Source organism: Ambystoma mexicanum, chromosome 6p (assembly GCF_040938575.1).
Source record: "Ambystoma mexicanum isolate Mex_15411 chromosome 6p, UKY_AmexF1_1, whole genome shotgun sequence".
NCBI lineage: Eukaryota > Metazoa > Chordata > Amphibia > Caudata > Ambystomatidae > Ambystoma > Ambystoma mexicanum.
This window is the reverse complement of record NC_090935.1, coordinates 106,757,699-106,774,944: the sequence shown is the minus strand read 5'-3', so window position 1 is coordinate 106,774,944 and position 17,246 is coordinate 106,757,699. Positions and strand designations below refer to the sequence as shown.

The 17,246-nt window shown below is 44.6% G+C and overlaps 1 protein-coding gene across 1 annotated transcript in view; it reads left to right on the top strand.

Annotated features, from left to right (window-relative positions):
- LOC138511251 (phospholipid-transporting ATPase ID-like) overlaps positions 1-17,246 on the top strand; it is a 668,434-nt gene that overhangs the window by 588,090 nt on the left and 63,098 nt on the right. The window contains exons 22-23 of the mRNA XM_069626794.1: positions 12,354-12,537; positions 14,635-14,858. Coding sequence (XP_069482895.1) covers positions 12,354-12,537; positions 14,635-14,858 — 408 coding nt within the window. The remainder of the gene's footprint in view (positions 1-12,353; positions 12,538-14,634; positions 14,859-17,246) is intronic.

The following is a 17,246-nucleotide window of genomic DNA, read 5'->3' as shown; positions in this document are numbered from 1 at the left end:
TCTGCTGTCTCCTCAACATCCGGATTTGGTCCTACATTGTCAACCACAGCAAGGGGTTTTTCTGCCTTTGTTGGCTTTCCCCTTATTGCCTCCGTTGTCCGCCAGTTCCCCTCGCCAGACATAGTGGCTTCTCTTCGGGTTAGGCATTACCTCTTCCAGAAGAAGAAGAATCCGTCCCATAAAAAGAAGAAAGGCAGATGGAATGATTCCTCTTCAAGCTAAGACCACTGCGGTGAGGATCAGCCTTATCAGTCTGATTGGGGAGAGGAGTCTGACGCTCCCCTCTCAAAAGCTGCTGTCCTTATTTTTGATGTGCCTGCTTCTGTCCTCATTCCAGCGTTGCTATCAGTAGCCCTGCCCCCTTGTGACGATTCACAGAATTTCGTCACTTCTCAGAGGAGACCTTCCATTTGAGGCTAGGGAGGTGACCCGCTATGCTACATTCCCCCTAGGAGTGGCGGTAAGCGGGACCTCAGAGGGAGAGACTCCCCTCTTGGGGACAAGGACTGCTGTTCTGTCAAGGAACTCCCTAAACCCCTTTGTGAGGAATCACTAGTAACATCAGATTCAGAAGAACCATCCCAAACCAGTCAACCTTATTACTGAGAAGAAGAAGAGGATGCAAACAACTGAAGATTAGTCAGTGGTTGGAAGCCAACCATACTAGGACAAAGAAGATTGAGCGAGTAGTAAAGAACACTCAGGGAAGAGAGACAAAGGACTACAATCCTACACTGGGGAGGACCCAGCACTTCCCAAAAAAAGGAAGGAATGATCAATGTACAATGTTGGTGAAGCCTGGGAGTTTTAAACCTGGAGAGAGAGAAGCCAGGAGAGTGTCAGGGTCCGGCTTGACTGAATTCCACAGGAGCTGATGCTGGCCCCACAGACCCTCATTAGGAGTTCACCTCTCAACCCTTAAATATAAGCTGAGCTGAAAACCCCAAGAAAGGGAAAGGGGAATTTGGAGAAAATAACAACGGAGACACTGCAGCCCTGCAACCGTCTGGTAGGCTCTGGTATCTGTGGTAAACAAATACACTTGGTTACTTATATGATAAGAAAAACCTCTTTTCTAAAATTATTCTAAATAAACTCTAAACCCTTTACCTCTTAAACCTCAGTAAAAGACTTAGAGGCTAGTAATCTGTGTGGAATATCTTGTAAATATCTCTTGTGTTGTGTATATAGTTCAAGCCACTCAAGTCTCTCTAGAATTCTAAAGTGATGGCCTTTGCAAACACATTTTCAAGACTAGATATTCTTCTTGCTTCAAAGTTTCTTTAACCTTATGTAGTTTTCAATGCTTTCATAAATGGCAGTCTTTCTCTGAAGTATTGAAGTCCATTTGCATAAATTACATTAAAAAAAAAAATATTCTTTAACTTCCTGGAATACTGTTTCCTTATGCGTGTGAATTGTTTCTTTATTTACACAAGAACGTATAGTTTCTTCCTCAAATAGCGTGTGCGATAAACAAGCGAAAATCAGAAGACGTGAAGAATTGTCCTCGTGTTTAAAATACACACGCGATTCTTTACAAACACGCGCGTGTGAAAAAATACGTGAACGCGATAAAAAATAACACGCGCTGGTTAAAATGGACTTGCGCTCTATCGCTAACGAACTCATGCGGAGAAACGAAACGTATTCACGCGTTTAAAACCACTCGCGCTTCACCAAAATGGACTCGCGCTCTATCGCAAACCCACACGCGCTTTCTCATGAGACGTCATTTACGTAAAAATGGACACGCGCTAAAATTCACTTGCGCAATTCTTTTGGGCACGCGCTCTATCGCAAAACAACACGCGCTTTCTCATGAAACGTCTTCCACGTTAAAAATGTACATGCGCTAAAATTCGCTCGCTCAATTTATTTGGACACGCGCTCTATCGCTCTGAATAGCCGCGTGCTTTCAAAAACACGTAAACAACAATGTGCAAGCTCGCGCACACATTAAACAGTCTTTAAGAACATTACACGCAGTTAATTACTTTAAACTCCTACGCATTATCTTCAAGCTTGTCTTCCTTATAATAACTTTAACTGTAAATGTCTCTTTTCTCAAATGACTTCGAAATGTGTTAACTCTTTAAGTTTTCTTCTAAAGAAAATGAAAGTTCACTGTGACAATCTTTAAATCTTTAAAGGAACAATCCCACCTGATGACTTCTTGTTCAAACTGGATCAGCAAACGATATTCTTACTTCTTTGGTAGATCTTCTGAGCTCTGAAAAGGCCTTACTTAAGGACCTTAACTAATGTACAACCAGCCACTGAATTTCTCTGGATGAAAGGCAGTTTAGAATCTTGCTCACCTCCCAAGAATCAAACCCATTGTCCTCTCCACCAATCAGGCAAACCAAACATATCATTGTTCCTTTAACCAATCAGATTAAGTTTCTTTCGCTCCATCTTGACTTGGGCAAGCACAATGTTAATTCTATGAACAAACTCTTCCTGTTACTAACCCAGCCAGTTCTGAAAGCACAACTAACCCAGCCAGCTCTGAAGGCACAATGTTAATCTTGTTACTCTTCCTGTTACTAACCCAGCCAGTCCTGACAGAGAGTCTGGGAGGTCATCTGTTGAGAGGATGCTGTCAACCGAGAAGAGAAGGCGGCACAGAGACGACAGCGAGCCAACCCATATATGCGCAAGGTATGTCAAGGCGGTGGCATGACCCAGAAGTGGTGGACCGTGTGGTCCTCAAATGACACTGAGACTGCAGAAGAATGGACTCTGTGGAGCTGCACATCAACATATGAAGAAGGAGGAAACGCTGGTAGCAATCAGAGTAGCCAAAAGAGCCTAACCCCACATGAAGAGCCGGTGATACCAACCTGACGGAACAAAGGTAACAGGAGTGGCGGGAGACCTAGAAGGAGAACAGGGCAGGAAGAATACAAAGACATGCATCATACTCGTCCCAGTAATTGTGAATACCTGAAAGAGAAGAGTACAATACGTATCCCAGTAATCCCGAATACCTTGATGAAAGTGAAGAGTACAAAGGGAATCATCATACTCGTCGCAGTACCTGTGCATTCCTTAAAGAAAGTGAAGAGTGCAAAGGGAATTATCATACTCGTCCCAGGAACAATAAAAATATTGAAGAAAGGGAAAAGTACAGAGGGACTCATCCTACTCATCCCATTGCCATCAAACACATTAAAGAAAGAGAAGAGCACAGAGGGACTCAAAGTACTTATCCCAGTAGGTGTGAATATCATAAAGACAGTGAAGAATACTTTGGAACTCAGCTTTAAAGTAGGAACGCGACAGTACAAGAATCCCAAATGAATAGGGTCAGGCCTCTATCTTCATCAACCAAAGAGAACTTTGTGTAAAGAATGAAGGGAAGACCCAGGAGGTGCATGAGCCCCCTAGAAGCACTAAAGCTACTGATTCATGGAATCACAAGGAGCTATCTGAAGCTAGATTATTGAGGCTAGAGAGGCCTGGCCATGAGAAGGGAGTCAGTCTCCTGGACCTTTTTCTTTTGATGTTTTGATTAGTGGTAGTGCCAGCAGAGGTTAGCTTTGGATGGAGGATGGACTATTGATTTGGACTACACTACTGACGACAAGCACCCTGGTTAGTTTTGTGTTAGGTATGGCAACCCCTTTGGTTAGGGATAGATAGGCTTTTTTAAAATAATTTAAATAAAAGGCTTTTGAGAATGCCTACAATTGGACCGTCTCCTTCTTCCGACCTACCACGCCCCTCCTCTACAGCTCATCTCAACTACCCACTATTTTTACTCTGGTCCACTGCGGCAAACAAAGCCTATCCTGGGGTACTTTTGCTTTATGTCCCTGAGCCTGTGTTAAGTGCCTTTGGTTGCAGCATTATGTCCCATGTAGCCCATGGAGATGGGTTGTAAAGCTTAGTTAGAACAATGGAATGTTGGGGTTCCATTTCAGACAATGCATTGGCAGATGCCTATAATGGCTGGCATTAGTCTTTTGTCCCAACACTCAAGTGTTTCTCCTTTGTCTCTTCTACTTTTAGAGAGAACATTCAAATCTCATTTGGTGGGGTGTTCTAATGGTAGTAATGCCCCCCTCCAAGGGCCATTATCAGCTCAACGTCGCTCAAACCTTTTACTTCGTTGCCACCTGCTAATATAAATGTGACATTATTTCTTACTTTTCACCCAATTTATTGGGACTCATTTTATCAGCATCTAAATGTTAAAAAGGGGATTTGTCTGCGTCAAATTGACCTCACCACTGAATACAACATAGCAGTTCAGATAGCTCAGTGAGTTAAGCTCATGTTGCTAAAATCTGTGTGCGAAACCCTGAAATTCACAGGTTATTTATTTATTATTTTAGGAGCGTCGTACATGTAGATTGAATAACTTCACAGTGCTAGGAAAAAGAGGGAGCAGGAGAAGGAGAACGACAAGAGGGAGGGTGGAGGTTGAGATCATCCGGAGTGGGAGGAGATGTAGGGACTGTAGAGGGGTGGGAAGTTAATGAAAGAACACACTTTTCAATGCAACCCTAAGGGGTGCAGTCCTGAAGGTCTGGCTACCAAATTATAAGGGCAAAAGGTTTAGAGTCCATAGTACATTTCTAGGGGTATGGAGTAAAGCATGGTATGTGGTCAGATGATGCATGTCACAGCTGGTTCATGGGACCCACATGAAATGCTGCAGTTATATTTCCATCCTTGGTGAGGGAACATACAGGAGCATGGGATAAGCCATGCTCAGTTTCTCTGGGATTAATCTAAATAAGAGCAGTGATTACAAGTTAGACAGAGTTGTATGAGAGTAGTTTTTGGGTGCATCTGATTGGCTTAGCCCTGACATTTAAAAGCTAAGGGCGTCCAGGCTGGTGCAGTGCAGCTACTATGGCCTGTTGTTGTATGGATGAAACTGAGGTGGTTCTCCTGAAGGCAGCGGATTCATGCCTTGGGATAAACCTCCCACCCCCAACTCCGATCCCTCCTTTGTGTTGTCTCTTTTAACTGGGCACGTGAAGGAGACCAGTTTTGGCAGACCTCCGCTTTCCCATAGTTGTGCACCTGCTCAGTTCCTCGGTGAGCTATTTTGGCCCACTACACCACATCGCCCAGTGGACCAAACACAGGAGCTTAATGTCATCCCTACGATCAGGATACAGGCAGTGGAGGCTTTTAAATCCAGCAGACCATACAGGCTGCCCCCTGTGGACCAACTGCAGCAGTTGTATCCTGCACTTAGGGGCTTTCACATACAGACTGTAAAACGATCAAGCTATACTGTACAAGAGCAATGACCTCCTCCACCTTTTGGCAGAATTCCAGGAATGGCTGCACTCATGGCCACTGCATTCACTTGGGGTCTGAAGGCAAACTCTGAATCAAAGGCTGAGGCCCAGGTCTCTGACTGTTTCTGCTGGAGTTGGGGTCATGGCGGGCGATGGAGGGGGTGCCAAAACAGGGAGGCTGGTGAAAGGGTAGGTTTGTGATTTCGGATATACCCCAGACCAGGAGTTTAGTCTTTCTCCCTTTTAGGCACAGGAATGTGGCTGTCATCCAGGTCTGCATTTGGAGGTAGTACCCTGTGATGTATCAGGATGTGTGAATATTATGCACAGGGTTAAAACAGGGATTGGAAAGTATCCAGGATGTGCATGAAAGGCTTGTGTATGGGTGGATCGTTGTGGGACCACTTGTGATTGGTGGTGCAGTTCAAAAGTATTTTGCTCCATCGATACCTGTAACCCCCAGCCTTTGAGAAATGAAGTCAGCCAGGCAAGAGCAACACCTGATATCCCTGGTTTCAGTTTGTCTTATAGTCCATAGGTTTCTGAGGGCCGCTTAGAATTCTAGAATTGACTGGTCCAGAATTACTTCTCTAATCTTGTGTAGGTTGGTTTCTGTATCCCTGGTTGTTGGTTTGAGGTCTGTCTGTTGATCTTGGAGGATTGCTTGGGCTTTGTTGTATTCCTGTAGTTGGTCCATGACAACTGTTTCCATGATTTTAGCTTCAAAGGGCAGGTTCACCATTGGATGGACGTTGGACGGGAAATGTGGATTATTTTTTTAGGAGAGCGCTGCCGGAGCCTGTTTGAGAGTAGGAGCCTAAGGTTGGGGAAGGAAACCCTGAGAGGCCTAACGTAGAAAGCAAAGTGCATCCTGACAATATTGAATTTGTGTTGAGATCTCAAAGGGGCCTGAGCCTGGGGAAGGGAACCCTGAGAGGCCTAACCAAGTCAGAGATTTTTGGTTACATGTAATTTTATCAAATCCAAAATAACTAATCCCATTACAACTAATACCATAATAATGAATTCCAAAATAACACATTTCTTTTTCATTGTTTTTGGGGTTGGAGGGTTCCCCCCAACAAGCCACCTTTTTTTGTTCCTAATACTTTTCCTCCACTCCCAAAACCACTATTTCCACTCCCAACCTTTTTTATTGTTTCTTTCCAAATTCGTTATTTTGGAATTAGTTATTTTCGGTTCATTGTTATTGGATTAGTTATTTTGTGATTCGTTTTGTAGCGTTGAAAGGATTGAAGCTGGGGGAAAGGAACCCTGAGGAGCTTCTGATTGGACTGTGTTATATTTCTTTTGTGGTTTTTGGAACTTGAACACGTTGAAACTTGGAGAAGGGAACCTCAAGTAACTCAAATACATTGAAGGTATTTGAGAGTATTGCAAGAGCTTTGTGGAGAAGGTTTTATGAACAGTCCTGTTTTGATTTAACAAATTTATGTGAAACTGACCAACCTACACCTGGTGAGAAGACCACCTGAAACCAACCTTGGTTTCCTATTTTCTTTTGAAATACTATCTTTTTCTTTTAAGAAACTTCCTAAAACATGTTGTCAAAGAGTGAGTGCAAGCATAGGTTTAGACACAGATGGATTTTTACTTGGGACTTTAAGACTTCGGCCGCCTTGGAACATCAGTTAAGGAAACTATCCCTTTAGTGTTAGGGCCAGTTACACCAACACAGGAACTTGAGTAAATAAAGGTTTTGAAATTAACATCTTTGAGTCTGTGTCTCCCTTGATACCATGCCAGTCTCTCACAGTCCTCCACTTCCCCTCTTCATTTCCATTCTCCCCTTGTCTACCTCATCAACAATTCCTCTACAAGCTCTGCTTCACTTTCCTCGATTTCATGTTCTTTCCATATCCATCTCTCATCCCTATTTTCTTGCACCAGCTGTCTATTTCTTTCCTACTTTCTCCCCTTTGGGCACCCCCTTAACCCTGTAGCGGCCTCCTTTAGAACAGTTACAGTTATCCAATGCTGCTCTGTCTCTCTCCCCTTCTTCACCCCGCTAGGTACTTCTATCAACACAAGTAAGGTTCCACAATTCACTTCCAACTCACCCACCATATTCCCCCCTTTTGGCACCTTCTTCCTTCCACCCATTGGGGCACTTCTCCTGGCCCTCTGGGTTCTTCTTCCAACCGTATTGACCTTTCTCTCCTCTGCTCTCTCAGTGTTGCTCCTTCCAGCCCACTGGGACTCTTGAGATCTCAACTTCAGATTCTGTCTTTACCTAGTCTCCTGGGCCCTACATTCAACATCCTGTCGCCTCTTTAGGCCCGTCTGTTTTCTTGATCACAGGTCCAGCCACCCCTCTCCAGCCTTGCACCCTCAGGCTGCAAGGGTTCTGTCCCAGTCCCTCCCTCCAGTTCCATCTCCAGATCCTTCTCTTCAGCTCCCCAGCTCACTCGGATTGAGCTGTTCCCCCTGGCTGCACAATCTACTGACTGAGCCTTTGGAATGTTATAGGCATTTGGTCCCCCCTTCCAGACTCTCTTTGGTTTGATGGGACTCGCTTGTGGTAGATCTGATAGGGATAGGCTATCGTGCTCCGCCTCTGGGGATGGCTTACAGCCCTGGTGTGGAACTTGGGACCAACTTGTCCTTCCTCATGGACAGTCCGTCTTCTGCCTGAAAACCCTGGCACTACCTTCCAGCTTTTTATTGGGTGAAGGGAACTCAGGGGTGCTGGTTTGATACAGGGAACTTGGGAGTCATAGTTTCCTGAGCCTGGGTGAGTCTCTAATGCATGCTGGAATGCAGCTTCAGGAACCATGTTCCGCATATTGGAGTTCCTAAATTGCTCTTTCTCTTAGTCTTTTTTGGCATAGGGACAGGGAGTCTACCTCTAGGCTTGCATGGCTTAGCTCAGCACCCCCTCTTTCTTTGGGTAAATTCATGAGTGGTTTCGGCACCCGTGCAAGAGGAGCTACACGTACGGGCCATGCCGGCTCTGCGGGAACGCTGCTCCTCGATTCTCGGGGTTTGAGTAGCTACAGTTACACAGTGATGATTCTCTGCCTTCTGCACGTGGCATGGCGGGGTAGGCCTGGGGTCTTCCCCTGGGTCCAGAGTCACATTATTTGTAGTAGCACCTGCCCCTTTTTTTGATCCAACCATCCACCAACACTCTCAGGAACGTAGTCGCAACATTTCTCTGGGATTTTGAACACTTCAGTAGGCATTGGTAATTTTGCCTTGAAGGTGTGCTTCCTCTGCACCAGACAGTTTTCTGGATCCCATCATGTCAATCTTGCATCTTGTCTCTCTCTCATCAACTGGTTGGCCACAGGAGCTTTCACATTTTCTTCTGTGTCGTTTCAAGTTGGCCATCTCCTGGCTTGACCTTCTTCTGTGCTTGAGGTGCCAGGATCTTCAGTAATCCTTCAGAATCCTGCTAGATATGCGTCTGCCTGTGTTTCCAATTGACCCTGTCATTAATGAGTGCAACATAAATGTCAGTGAAGTGTTGGTTCATGACCTTGTTGGATGGCCAGTAGTGTCACAACTTCTTTACAGTTTCCAAAATGGAGTGAACCCAAAAGGGTGTCCTCAAAGAGGGCAACCTTCCCTTTGAGATACTATGCAGCCCGTAGGATGGACGGGCACTACCGTAGTTCAATTGAAAGACAAGTGTACTACCAGTACAGCAAGCTGGGAGAATGAAAAAAAAATAAGACAAGTCACCAAATTTTCAAGGATTTCACAAAATGGTGTTAAAGCAACCCAAGAAACACTAACCGGTTTATGTAACGATGACAAAAACTGAAGTGAAGGAACAAGAAGGCAACAGGAGAATCCCAGTAGGAGGGAAGGGAGCCCAGTAAAGGGGTTAGTTAGTTAGTTGGATCTAGCCCGACGGAACGAGGGTGCACTAACGCAAGATGATAGCACTTGGTATTTATTTATCACTAACATTTATAAAGCGCGCATCAGCCTGGGTGTATCGTGGTGCTCTTACAGACATCATTATAACATGAAATACAGCGGAGAAGGCATTGTACATACTTAGTTGCAAAACAGAGAGACGGTGGCTGGTGGATGCTGTGTCGGTTAAAGAGTGTCGTTTTGAGCTTTTTGCAGAAGGCTGTGAGGAAAGTCTTGGATTTGAGTGTGTTAGGTAGGGTGTTCCATAGTTTGGGAGCCAAGTGTGGGAAGCCAATCCCGCCTGCCTTGGCTCTTTTGATAGGAGGGATGCGCAGTTTGTTGGTGTTGCAGCTTCTTTTAGGGCGAGATGAGGCATCTCTGTAAATTGTTTCTAATAGGTAAGGAGGGCATAGAGGCTTATACATTTGTGTGTCAGAGTGAGAGTCTTGAAAGTGATTCTCTCTTTTATAGGAAGCCAGTGGGCAGCTCGCCTGGCTTGTGTGATATGGTCTCTTTTGGGTATCGCGAGGGCTGCTCGGGGAGCATTATTTTTGACTATTTGGAGTCTATTGAGGTTTCTTGCGGAGGGTCCTGCTAGGAGAGCATTGCAGTAATCTAATTTGGCTCCAACGGTAGCTCTGACAATTGATAGGCAATTCTGGTCGGAGAGGAAGGGTTTGACTGCGTTAATGAGCTTGGAGGTGTGGGCGGATGCAGAGGCAATGGCACTAACCTGGCGAGACATGGACAATGTGGAGTCTAGGAAGACTTCTAGTGTCTTGACAGCTTATGATACTGGGATGATGGAGCTATCGATAGTAAAGTTGCGGTTTTGTTGGTATTGCGGTATTGATGCTATTTACTGACCAATAATTGCGGTATTGACGCTATTTATGCTGCATAGCGTCCACAATCCATGCACCAAGTATCTTGATAAGAAGAAAAGATCCTACAGTCACTCGTAATATTATCTCTCTCAAGTCCTTTCAAAACAGACAAACAAACAACAAGCAAAACAAGGTATCTGGTAGTAATGCTAAATTTAAATGTGATCTGTTTAACAGAGCATGGTCGATTACCTTGCAGGCAACTGGGCACAGAATAAAATCCGAAGGAAGTTTGAGGGAATGCCGAGGTCGGGAACCGAGTAGTCAGAGAAGGAGCTGTCCGGAATGCGCTCTGTCCAGGTCGAGGTCGGCCACAGCAACCGGAGGCAGAAGCACAAAAGGAGAACAGCAACAAGGTCCATAGGCAGTCTGAGGTGAAGCACAGGAAATCTGAATATTGGAATAAGGGTTACCCAGACTAGGAATTTCAAACAATGCTACGAAGTAACTCATATCGATTTAATCAGAAGCGCCAGGGAATGAATCAGCGGCACTTACATGTAATGTCGATGCCAACGTAAGATGTACTAACGTTGTTGCCATAGTGAAGCATTTGAGGAAGCGCCAGATCACGCTCACCTTCTTCGTCCCAGGCGTTGAGAGGCGCCATGGTAACCATCACGGGCTAAAGAATGAACAGTATCTGTAAAGCGGAATACGCTTAGAAGAGTGCTGATCTTTTCACACTGTGACAAGTAGGGTGTTTATAGTTGTGCATGTGTCAGGATAGCCAGCCTTCCTGTTATGAAGTAGTCTTTTGTCCAGAGTTGCCTGGAGGGTGTGGAGTTACTGGCCTTCATGTCTTCATGTGAAGTTTGATAATATTATTTAAATTGGCAGCTGATCAGTTGGAAGACGCCTAAATTAAGCATCTAGCGTACCCAATGCTATCAACAATGGTTGCAAGTTCCTGTCACCTTCATTTTCCTCCAGGGATTTCAGCACGTCTTCCAGGAAGCCCAGTCATTCCTCCAGAACCAGTGTAGCAGGACAGTAGGACATAGTCATTCTAGTGTTGGCATTGGTAGAATGGCTCACTAGTGGGTATTCAAATGGTATGTTTTGGTGGTTAAAGCAGTACATGTACAAGAGTCAAAACAACATTGGACTTCGCTACAAGAGGCATATCATTACGTGAAAATTCAAGAAGTTGACCAGATAAAAATACAAAAATAGAAAGGTTTTTGCAAAGGTTATGCAGTCCACGCTTTTTGGAGCTAAAACTGTCCCTTCACAGAATGTAGTTGAATTTACAACAAGTAAATTGTGCCTTCACAGAATGTAGTTGAATTTACTACAAGAGCCGAGGAATGCCAACGTCACTCCCCTTCCAATTTTAGAATTCTATTCTTTCAAAGGTTTTGTAGCCAGTTGGTAGTAGGGTGTTGAGCAAAGCAGTTGAGCTTATATCAAACTATGTTTTGGTAATGGGCAACTGTGGGATGGTGTCTTCTACGATGGAGTTGTGTATGTACACTGCATTATTGACTGATCGGGCATTAATTTCACCAAGTGTGGGGAACTTAATTCTTTTTTTGGTGACTGGCTGTGTATTGTAAACGGTGGTCAGTCATAATGTAGAATGCAATAATGTAGAAAGTCAAAATGTCGATTTTTTTTTTTTAGAAAACAATAATGTCGAAAAACAATAATGTCAAATTTTTTCTACATTTTTTAGAATTTTTTTGAAAAAAAAAAATAAATATATATATAATTAAAATGTGTTGTGTATGAGGGGTGAGAGGGTGGTGGGGGGGTGTTAGGATGGCCCGGGAGTGTTGGGTGAAGGGGATTGGGGGGACCCCCCCTAGTAAATGATACTCTTCTTGTTTATTTATTTATTGATAGTGCTAATTGACATTTTTTTCGACATTTTTTTTTCTAAAAATTGACTCTTTTCATTATATGTATAGGTTTTCGACATTATTGTTTTCTACATTTTTTTTTCTACATTTTTGTAAGTCACCATTTTTTTTTTCTACATTATGACTATACACCATTGTAAACACCATCTCAGACGCTCAATTCCCAGCGATTTGGAGGAAGTAACAGCACGGTCTTCATAAATGGTTTATTCTTGTCACAAATATTGCAAGAGTTTATCTTATCTATGACAATTGCGTATTATTTTTTCGGACTGTGCCAACTGAGCCTTCGATGTGTGTGCACTGAATTAGCACGTGTTTCACTTTGAATTTGCTTCTTCAGGACTCCGAATCCTACTTATGCAGAGAGCTTATTGACTAATAGCAGAACAAGATGCTTTCTTCATACTCTTTAACCATCCACGCTCTTTTCTTTCCTGCTCCCTCAGGCCTACGCACTGGAAGAAAACATGGAGAAGGAGTTGCTCAGAACGGCCTGCATGTGCCGAGCGGTGATCTGCTGCCGGGTGACCCCCCTGCAGAAAGCCCAGGTGGTTCAGCTGGTGAAGAAGTACAAGAAGGCGGTGACGTTGGCCATTGGCGATGGGGCAAACGATGTCAGCATGATTAAAGGTACGCACAAGGGGCTTGTTATGGAAATCGCGCCATTCAAATTTTGTTGTGCTGAGCTTACACATGCAGCAATAAAATCTAGTTGTTATGTATTGCTTAATGCCAGATTCCTCCTGCTTCAAAGTGCTCTAGAATGTATTTCTTTCTTTTTGTTGAGATGTAAAGGTTCTAAAAATGTTAAAGCATGGAACTCGTCTCCTCCTTCAGTCTCATGTACAGTGAATTCCATTATAGGATAGACTCAGGCACTGATCCTATTAATTTGTGACAGCAGCTCCTCAGGACTGTGGTGATTGTTGAAAAGTGAAACTTAAGACAGTTATGTATAAGCACAAGTTTCACTTTGATGGTGACCATGCATCCCCTCTGTGCTACCTGTGCGAGCAAGTGGAGTTAGTCTTTGCGATGAAGAATATTTCACTATACTCAGATTGGCATTGCATGAAACTGTGCTTGTTACCTTTTGCGATAACAGACAGATTCATTGTTGCAATTTATCGCTACCATATTTTATCAATTAGTTTGTTCCAATTCAAAATGCCAGTCAGGACTCCAAAGCACATTTTGTAGCACAGGCTTTTATGAAGTTTATTTTGTGCCACTTACATCCGAATCAATGGCTGATGGTAGAGATCCCAAGCAATGGCTGATTGTAGAGATCCGAAGCAATGGCTGATGGTGGAGATCCGAAACAATGGCTGATGGTGGAGATCCGAAGCAATGGCTGATGGTGGAGATCCGAAACAATGGCTGATGGTGGAGATCCGAAGCAATGGCTGATGGTGGCGATCCGAATCAATGGCTGATGGTAGAGATCCGAAGCAATGGCTGATGGTAGAAATCCAAAGCAATGGCTGATGGTAGAAATCCAAAGCAATGGCTGATGGTAGAAATCCAAAGCAATGGCTGATGGTGGAGATCCAAAGCAATGGCTGATAATAGAGATCCAAAGCACTGGCTGATGGCAGAGATCCGAAGCAATGGCTGATGGCAGAGATCCGAAGCAATGGCTGATCGCAGAGATCCAACTCAATAGCTGATGGTAGAGATCTGAAGCAATGGCTGATGGTAGGGATCTGAAGCAATGGCTGATGGTAGGGATCCGAAGCAATGGCTGATGGTAGAGATCCAAAGCAATGGCTGATGGTAGAGATCCAAAGCAATGGCTGATGGTAGAGATCCGAAGCAATGGCTGATGGTAGACATAGCAAAATCATATTAAGTAAGATCTAGGAAGCAAATGCTGAAGCGGGAGCTCCAGAACAAGGTTGAAGACATATATATATATATATATATATATATATACATATATATATATATATATATATATATATATATATATATATATATATATATTACTAATAATAATATCTGTTCCTTTTGTATAGCTTTCTTGATGCTGGATTTTTCATCCTTCTGAGTGCAGTAAATAAATAGAATGTTCTTATCAAATGTAATAGTGCGCAATTCATGAATCTTGGAAGGATGAAATGCTGAGTCAGCCCCACTGGCATGTAAACCTGTGACTGTAGGTTGTACAGAGATATGCAAGGAAAGTGCTAGAAGTGTAGATCGATGGGCGGGTTTCTCATAGTGCCTTGAAGCTAGTTTCTGTGATATGGATCACACCTCATAAAACACTCATTATGATTCTTAATGTGTTTATTGAGGTTGCTTCATACATTTAGCAAATTAACAGCTTGCAGCGATTACTTATTGGAAACCAATGTGAACATACCATTGGCAATTAAGGTGTTAATATTCCAGATGGGCTTTAATAGACTTGTCTAAGTGTCCTGCAATGTGTGTGGATTTGCTTTTAAACCCTACTAAGGTGTCATTAGAGTTGCATGGTACTGCATGATTCAAGCACATGTCATGGTTGTGCTGCAGAGTGTGATCCAAGTCCACGTGATCACACAAAGGCATTATTGTCCTTCAGGCTATCTCTCCACAGGCTGACCGGTTCTTACATACTACCCCCTTGCAATGGTTGCTATGTACATCATTTCTGATTGTAAAACCTGATATGAAAATATTTACAAAACACATGTGCTAGGTACACTGACCACTGTGTGTTTTCTTCCTACTTTTCAGCGGCCCACATAGGAGTGGGCATCAGCGGTCAGGAAGGGATGCAGGCCGTGCTCTCGAGTGACTTCTCCTTTGCCCAGTTCCGATACCTCCAGCGTTTGCTCCTTGTCCATGGCCGCTGGTCCTACATCCGTATGTGCAAGTTCCTGAGATACTTCTTCTACAAGAATTTTGCCTTCACGCTGGTCCACTTCTGGTACGGCTTCTTCTGCGGCTTTTCCGCACAGGTGAGGTTGTGTATCCCATGTACGCACTGCCTATGATAATACGCCGTAGTTACAGTAAACACACATGATGCAAAGAGTGGCCTATCTGGACTGCAGGATGTAATCTCCTAAACTAGTGGGATGACGTGGGCTGAGCGGTCTGTCACCAGCTACCTCTTGCAACTCTTGTTCCTTTGCAAATTCACATTAGTACCCAGCGAGGGTCGATGAGCTTGTAAAAAGCAAGCTCATTGGCCCTTGCCTGGGCCTTAGCTCTCTGAGAAGGCTCTGAAGCCTCTACTTCTCCGCCACAGCACCAGGTTCCTTCCCAGAGTGGCCTACATGGAAAGGGAGAAGGGACTACATCTAGTCCCTTTTCCCGTTCCTTGGCGGCCATTTTCTTTGTTTACTATACCTGCCACAGAAACGAAAAATTTACTACGTTTCCCATTCCGCGGGGGTCATTTGGGAATGGGAACTTACAGTATTACCGGGATATCGGGCGGCGGAAACAGTAAGCCGAGGTTACCGGTAGGCCGCTGCTACCTACTGGCAACCTCGTAATGAGGCCCAAGGACTATGTATATATTTATGTGTGTGTGTCATTTATATTGTTTTAAAAATCGCATGTCAGGACACAGAGGGCCTCAGAACGCTGGATATTGGAGGAGACAGCATCATGCAGAAAGGAAAACAAACAAGTAGTGTAATTCTAAGCAAAAAATATACCAGTCCGTATAAACAACATAAGGAAAATGGAAGGAAAATGAATGTTGGTGGATAATGGACGGGGGCCTATAGCAAAGATCAGATGCACGAGGGATGCAGAGAAGCGGGAGCATCTGACATGCCTGCAATAAGGAGGATAAGGACGGACATAAAAAGGGGGAAGCAAGCGATTAGAAAGGGCTGAAAAGCAGTGACATAAACAGGAGTCTAAACCCAGGAAAGGTGGGTCAGTGGATGGGATTAGGCCTACAACGACACTGTCATAATACACAGAAAAGAGGAGGCAGGCCATGATTGATCAGGATGAGGTAATGAACACAAGAAGACGCTGCAGCATTCAAGTGAATTTTGAGGGGAGGAGGAGAGGCCGGAGTTGACCAGGGTGATGTAGTGAACACAAGATGAAGCTTCAGCATTCGAGGGAGTGGTGCGGGGAGGCCAGAGTTGATCAGGGTGAGGTATACCTCTTAAGGGGTTGCTGCATCATTGAAGGGAGTGGTAAAGGACAGGACGCGAGGCCAGAGTTCATTAGGGTGCGGTAGATCACGCCAGCGGAAACTGCATCGTTCAAGGGAGGAGTCAGGGAGGAATGCAAATCTATCACTAACAGCATTCAGATTGGAGGGCGATTAAACAGCAGGGATGCAGGCCCTGGCAGAATGATATCCCTCTAATGTCCGTCTCAATAAATGAATGCAAACAACATCAATAGAAATATATATGCCATAATGGGGAGGGGGCGGAGCTGGGCGCTGAAAATGAAGACATTATAAGAGACAACAATAAAGTAAATGACAGAGCTGGAAGCAGTTTAAACGTTCAGCCGCAACACCTTTTAACGACATCTGCCTTTGGCCAGCGAAAGCTCATTGAAACTGACGCTGCCTGTGGAGACTGGTGCCTGCACATTGAAACTGACGCAGCCTGTAGCTTCTGGAGACTGGCGCCTGCTCATTGAAACTGACGCAGCCTGTAGCTTCTAGAGACTGGTGCCTGCACATTGAAACTGACGCAGCCTGTAGCTTCCGGAGACTGGTGCCTGCACATTGAAACTGACGCAGCCTGTAGCTTCCGGAGACCGGTGCCTGCACATTGAAACTGACGCAGCCTGTAGCTTCTGGAGACTGGCGCCTGCTCATTGAAACTGACGCAGCCTGTAGCTTCTGGAGACTGGTGCCTGCACATTGAAACAAACGCAGCCTGTAGCTTCTGGAGACTGGTGCTAGCACATTGAAACTGACACAGCCTGCAGCTTCCGGAGACTGGTGCCAGCTCATTGAAAGTGACACAGCCTGTAGCTTCCGGAGACTGGTGCCAGCTCATTGAAAGTGACACAGCCTGTAGCTTCCGGAGACTGGTGCCTGCCTCCCCGCAGTCCTTCATTGTGGCTTCATATTGTGGCGGCAGGGGGGCTTACACCCTAAATGAGCATTTAACAAATGAGCCTTTGTCATTTACAGAACGAAGGCGATGTACCCACTGATTGAATTGCTTATGTACTTAGTGAAAACTCAGACAGCACTATTTAGAAACCGAAGCAGTGGGTGCTTTATTTACAGTATGGAGACAGGACCACCCGAGGCAATGCCACCCCAAAACACATGTTTGCAGGACCTTATGATGTATTTTTTGGGACAGGCGGCCCTTGACCAAAGCCAGCTGTCCCTCCTTCAGGCCACG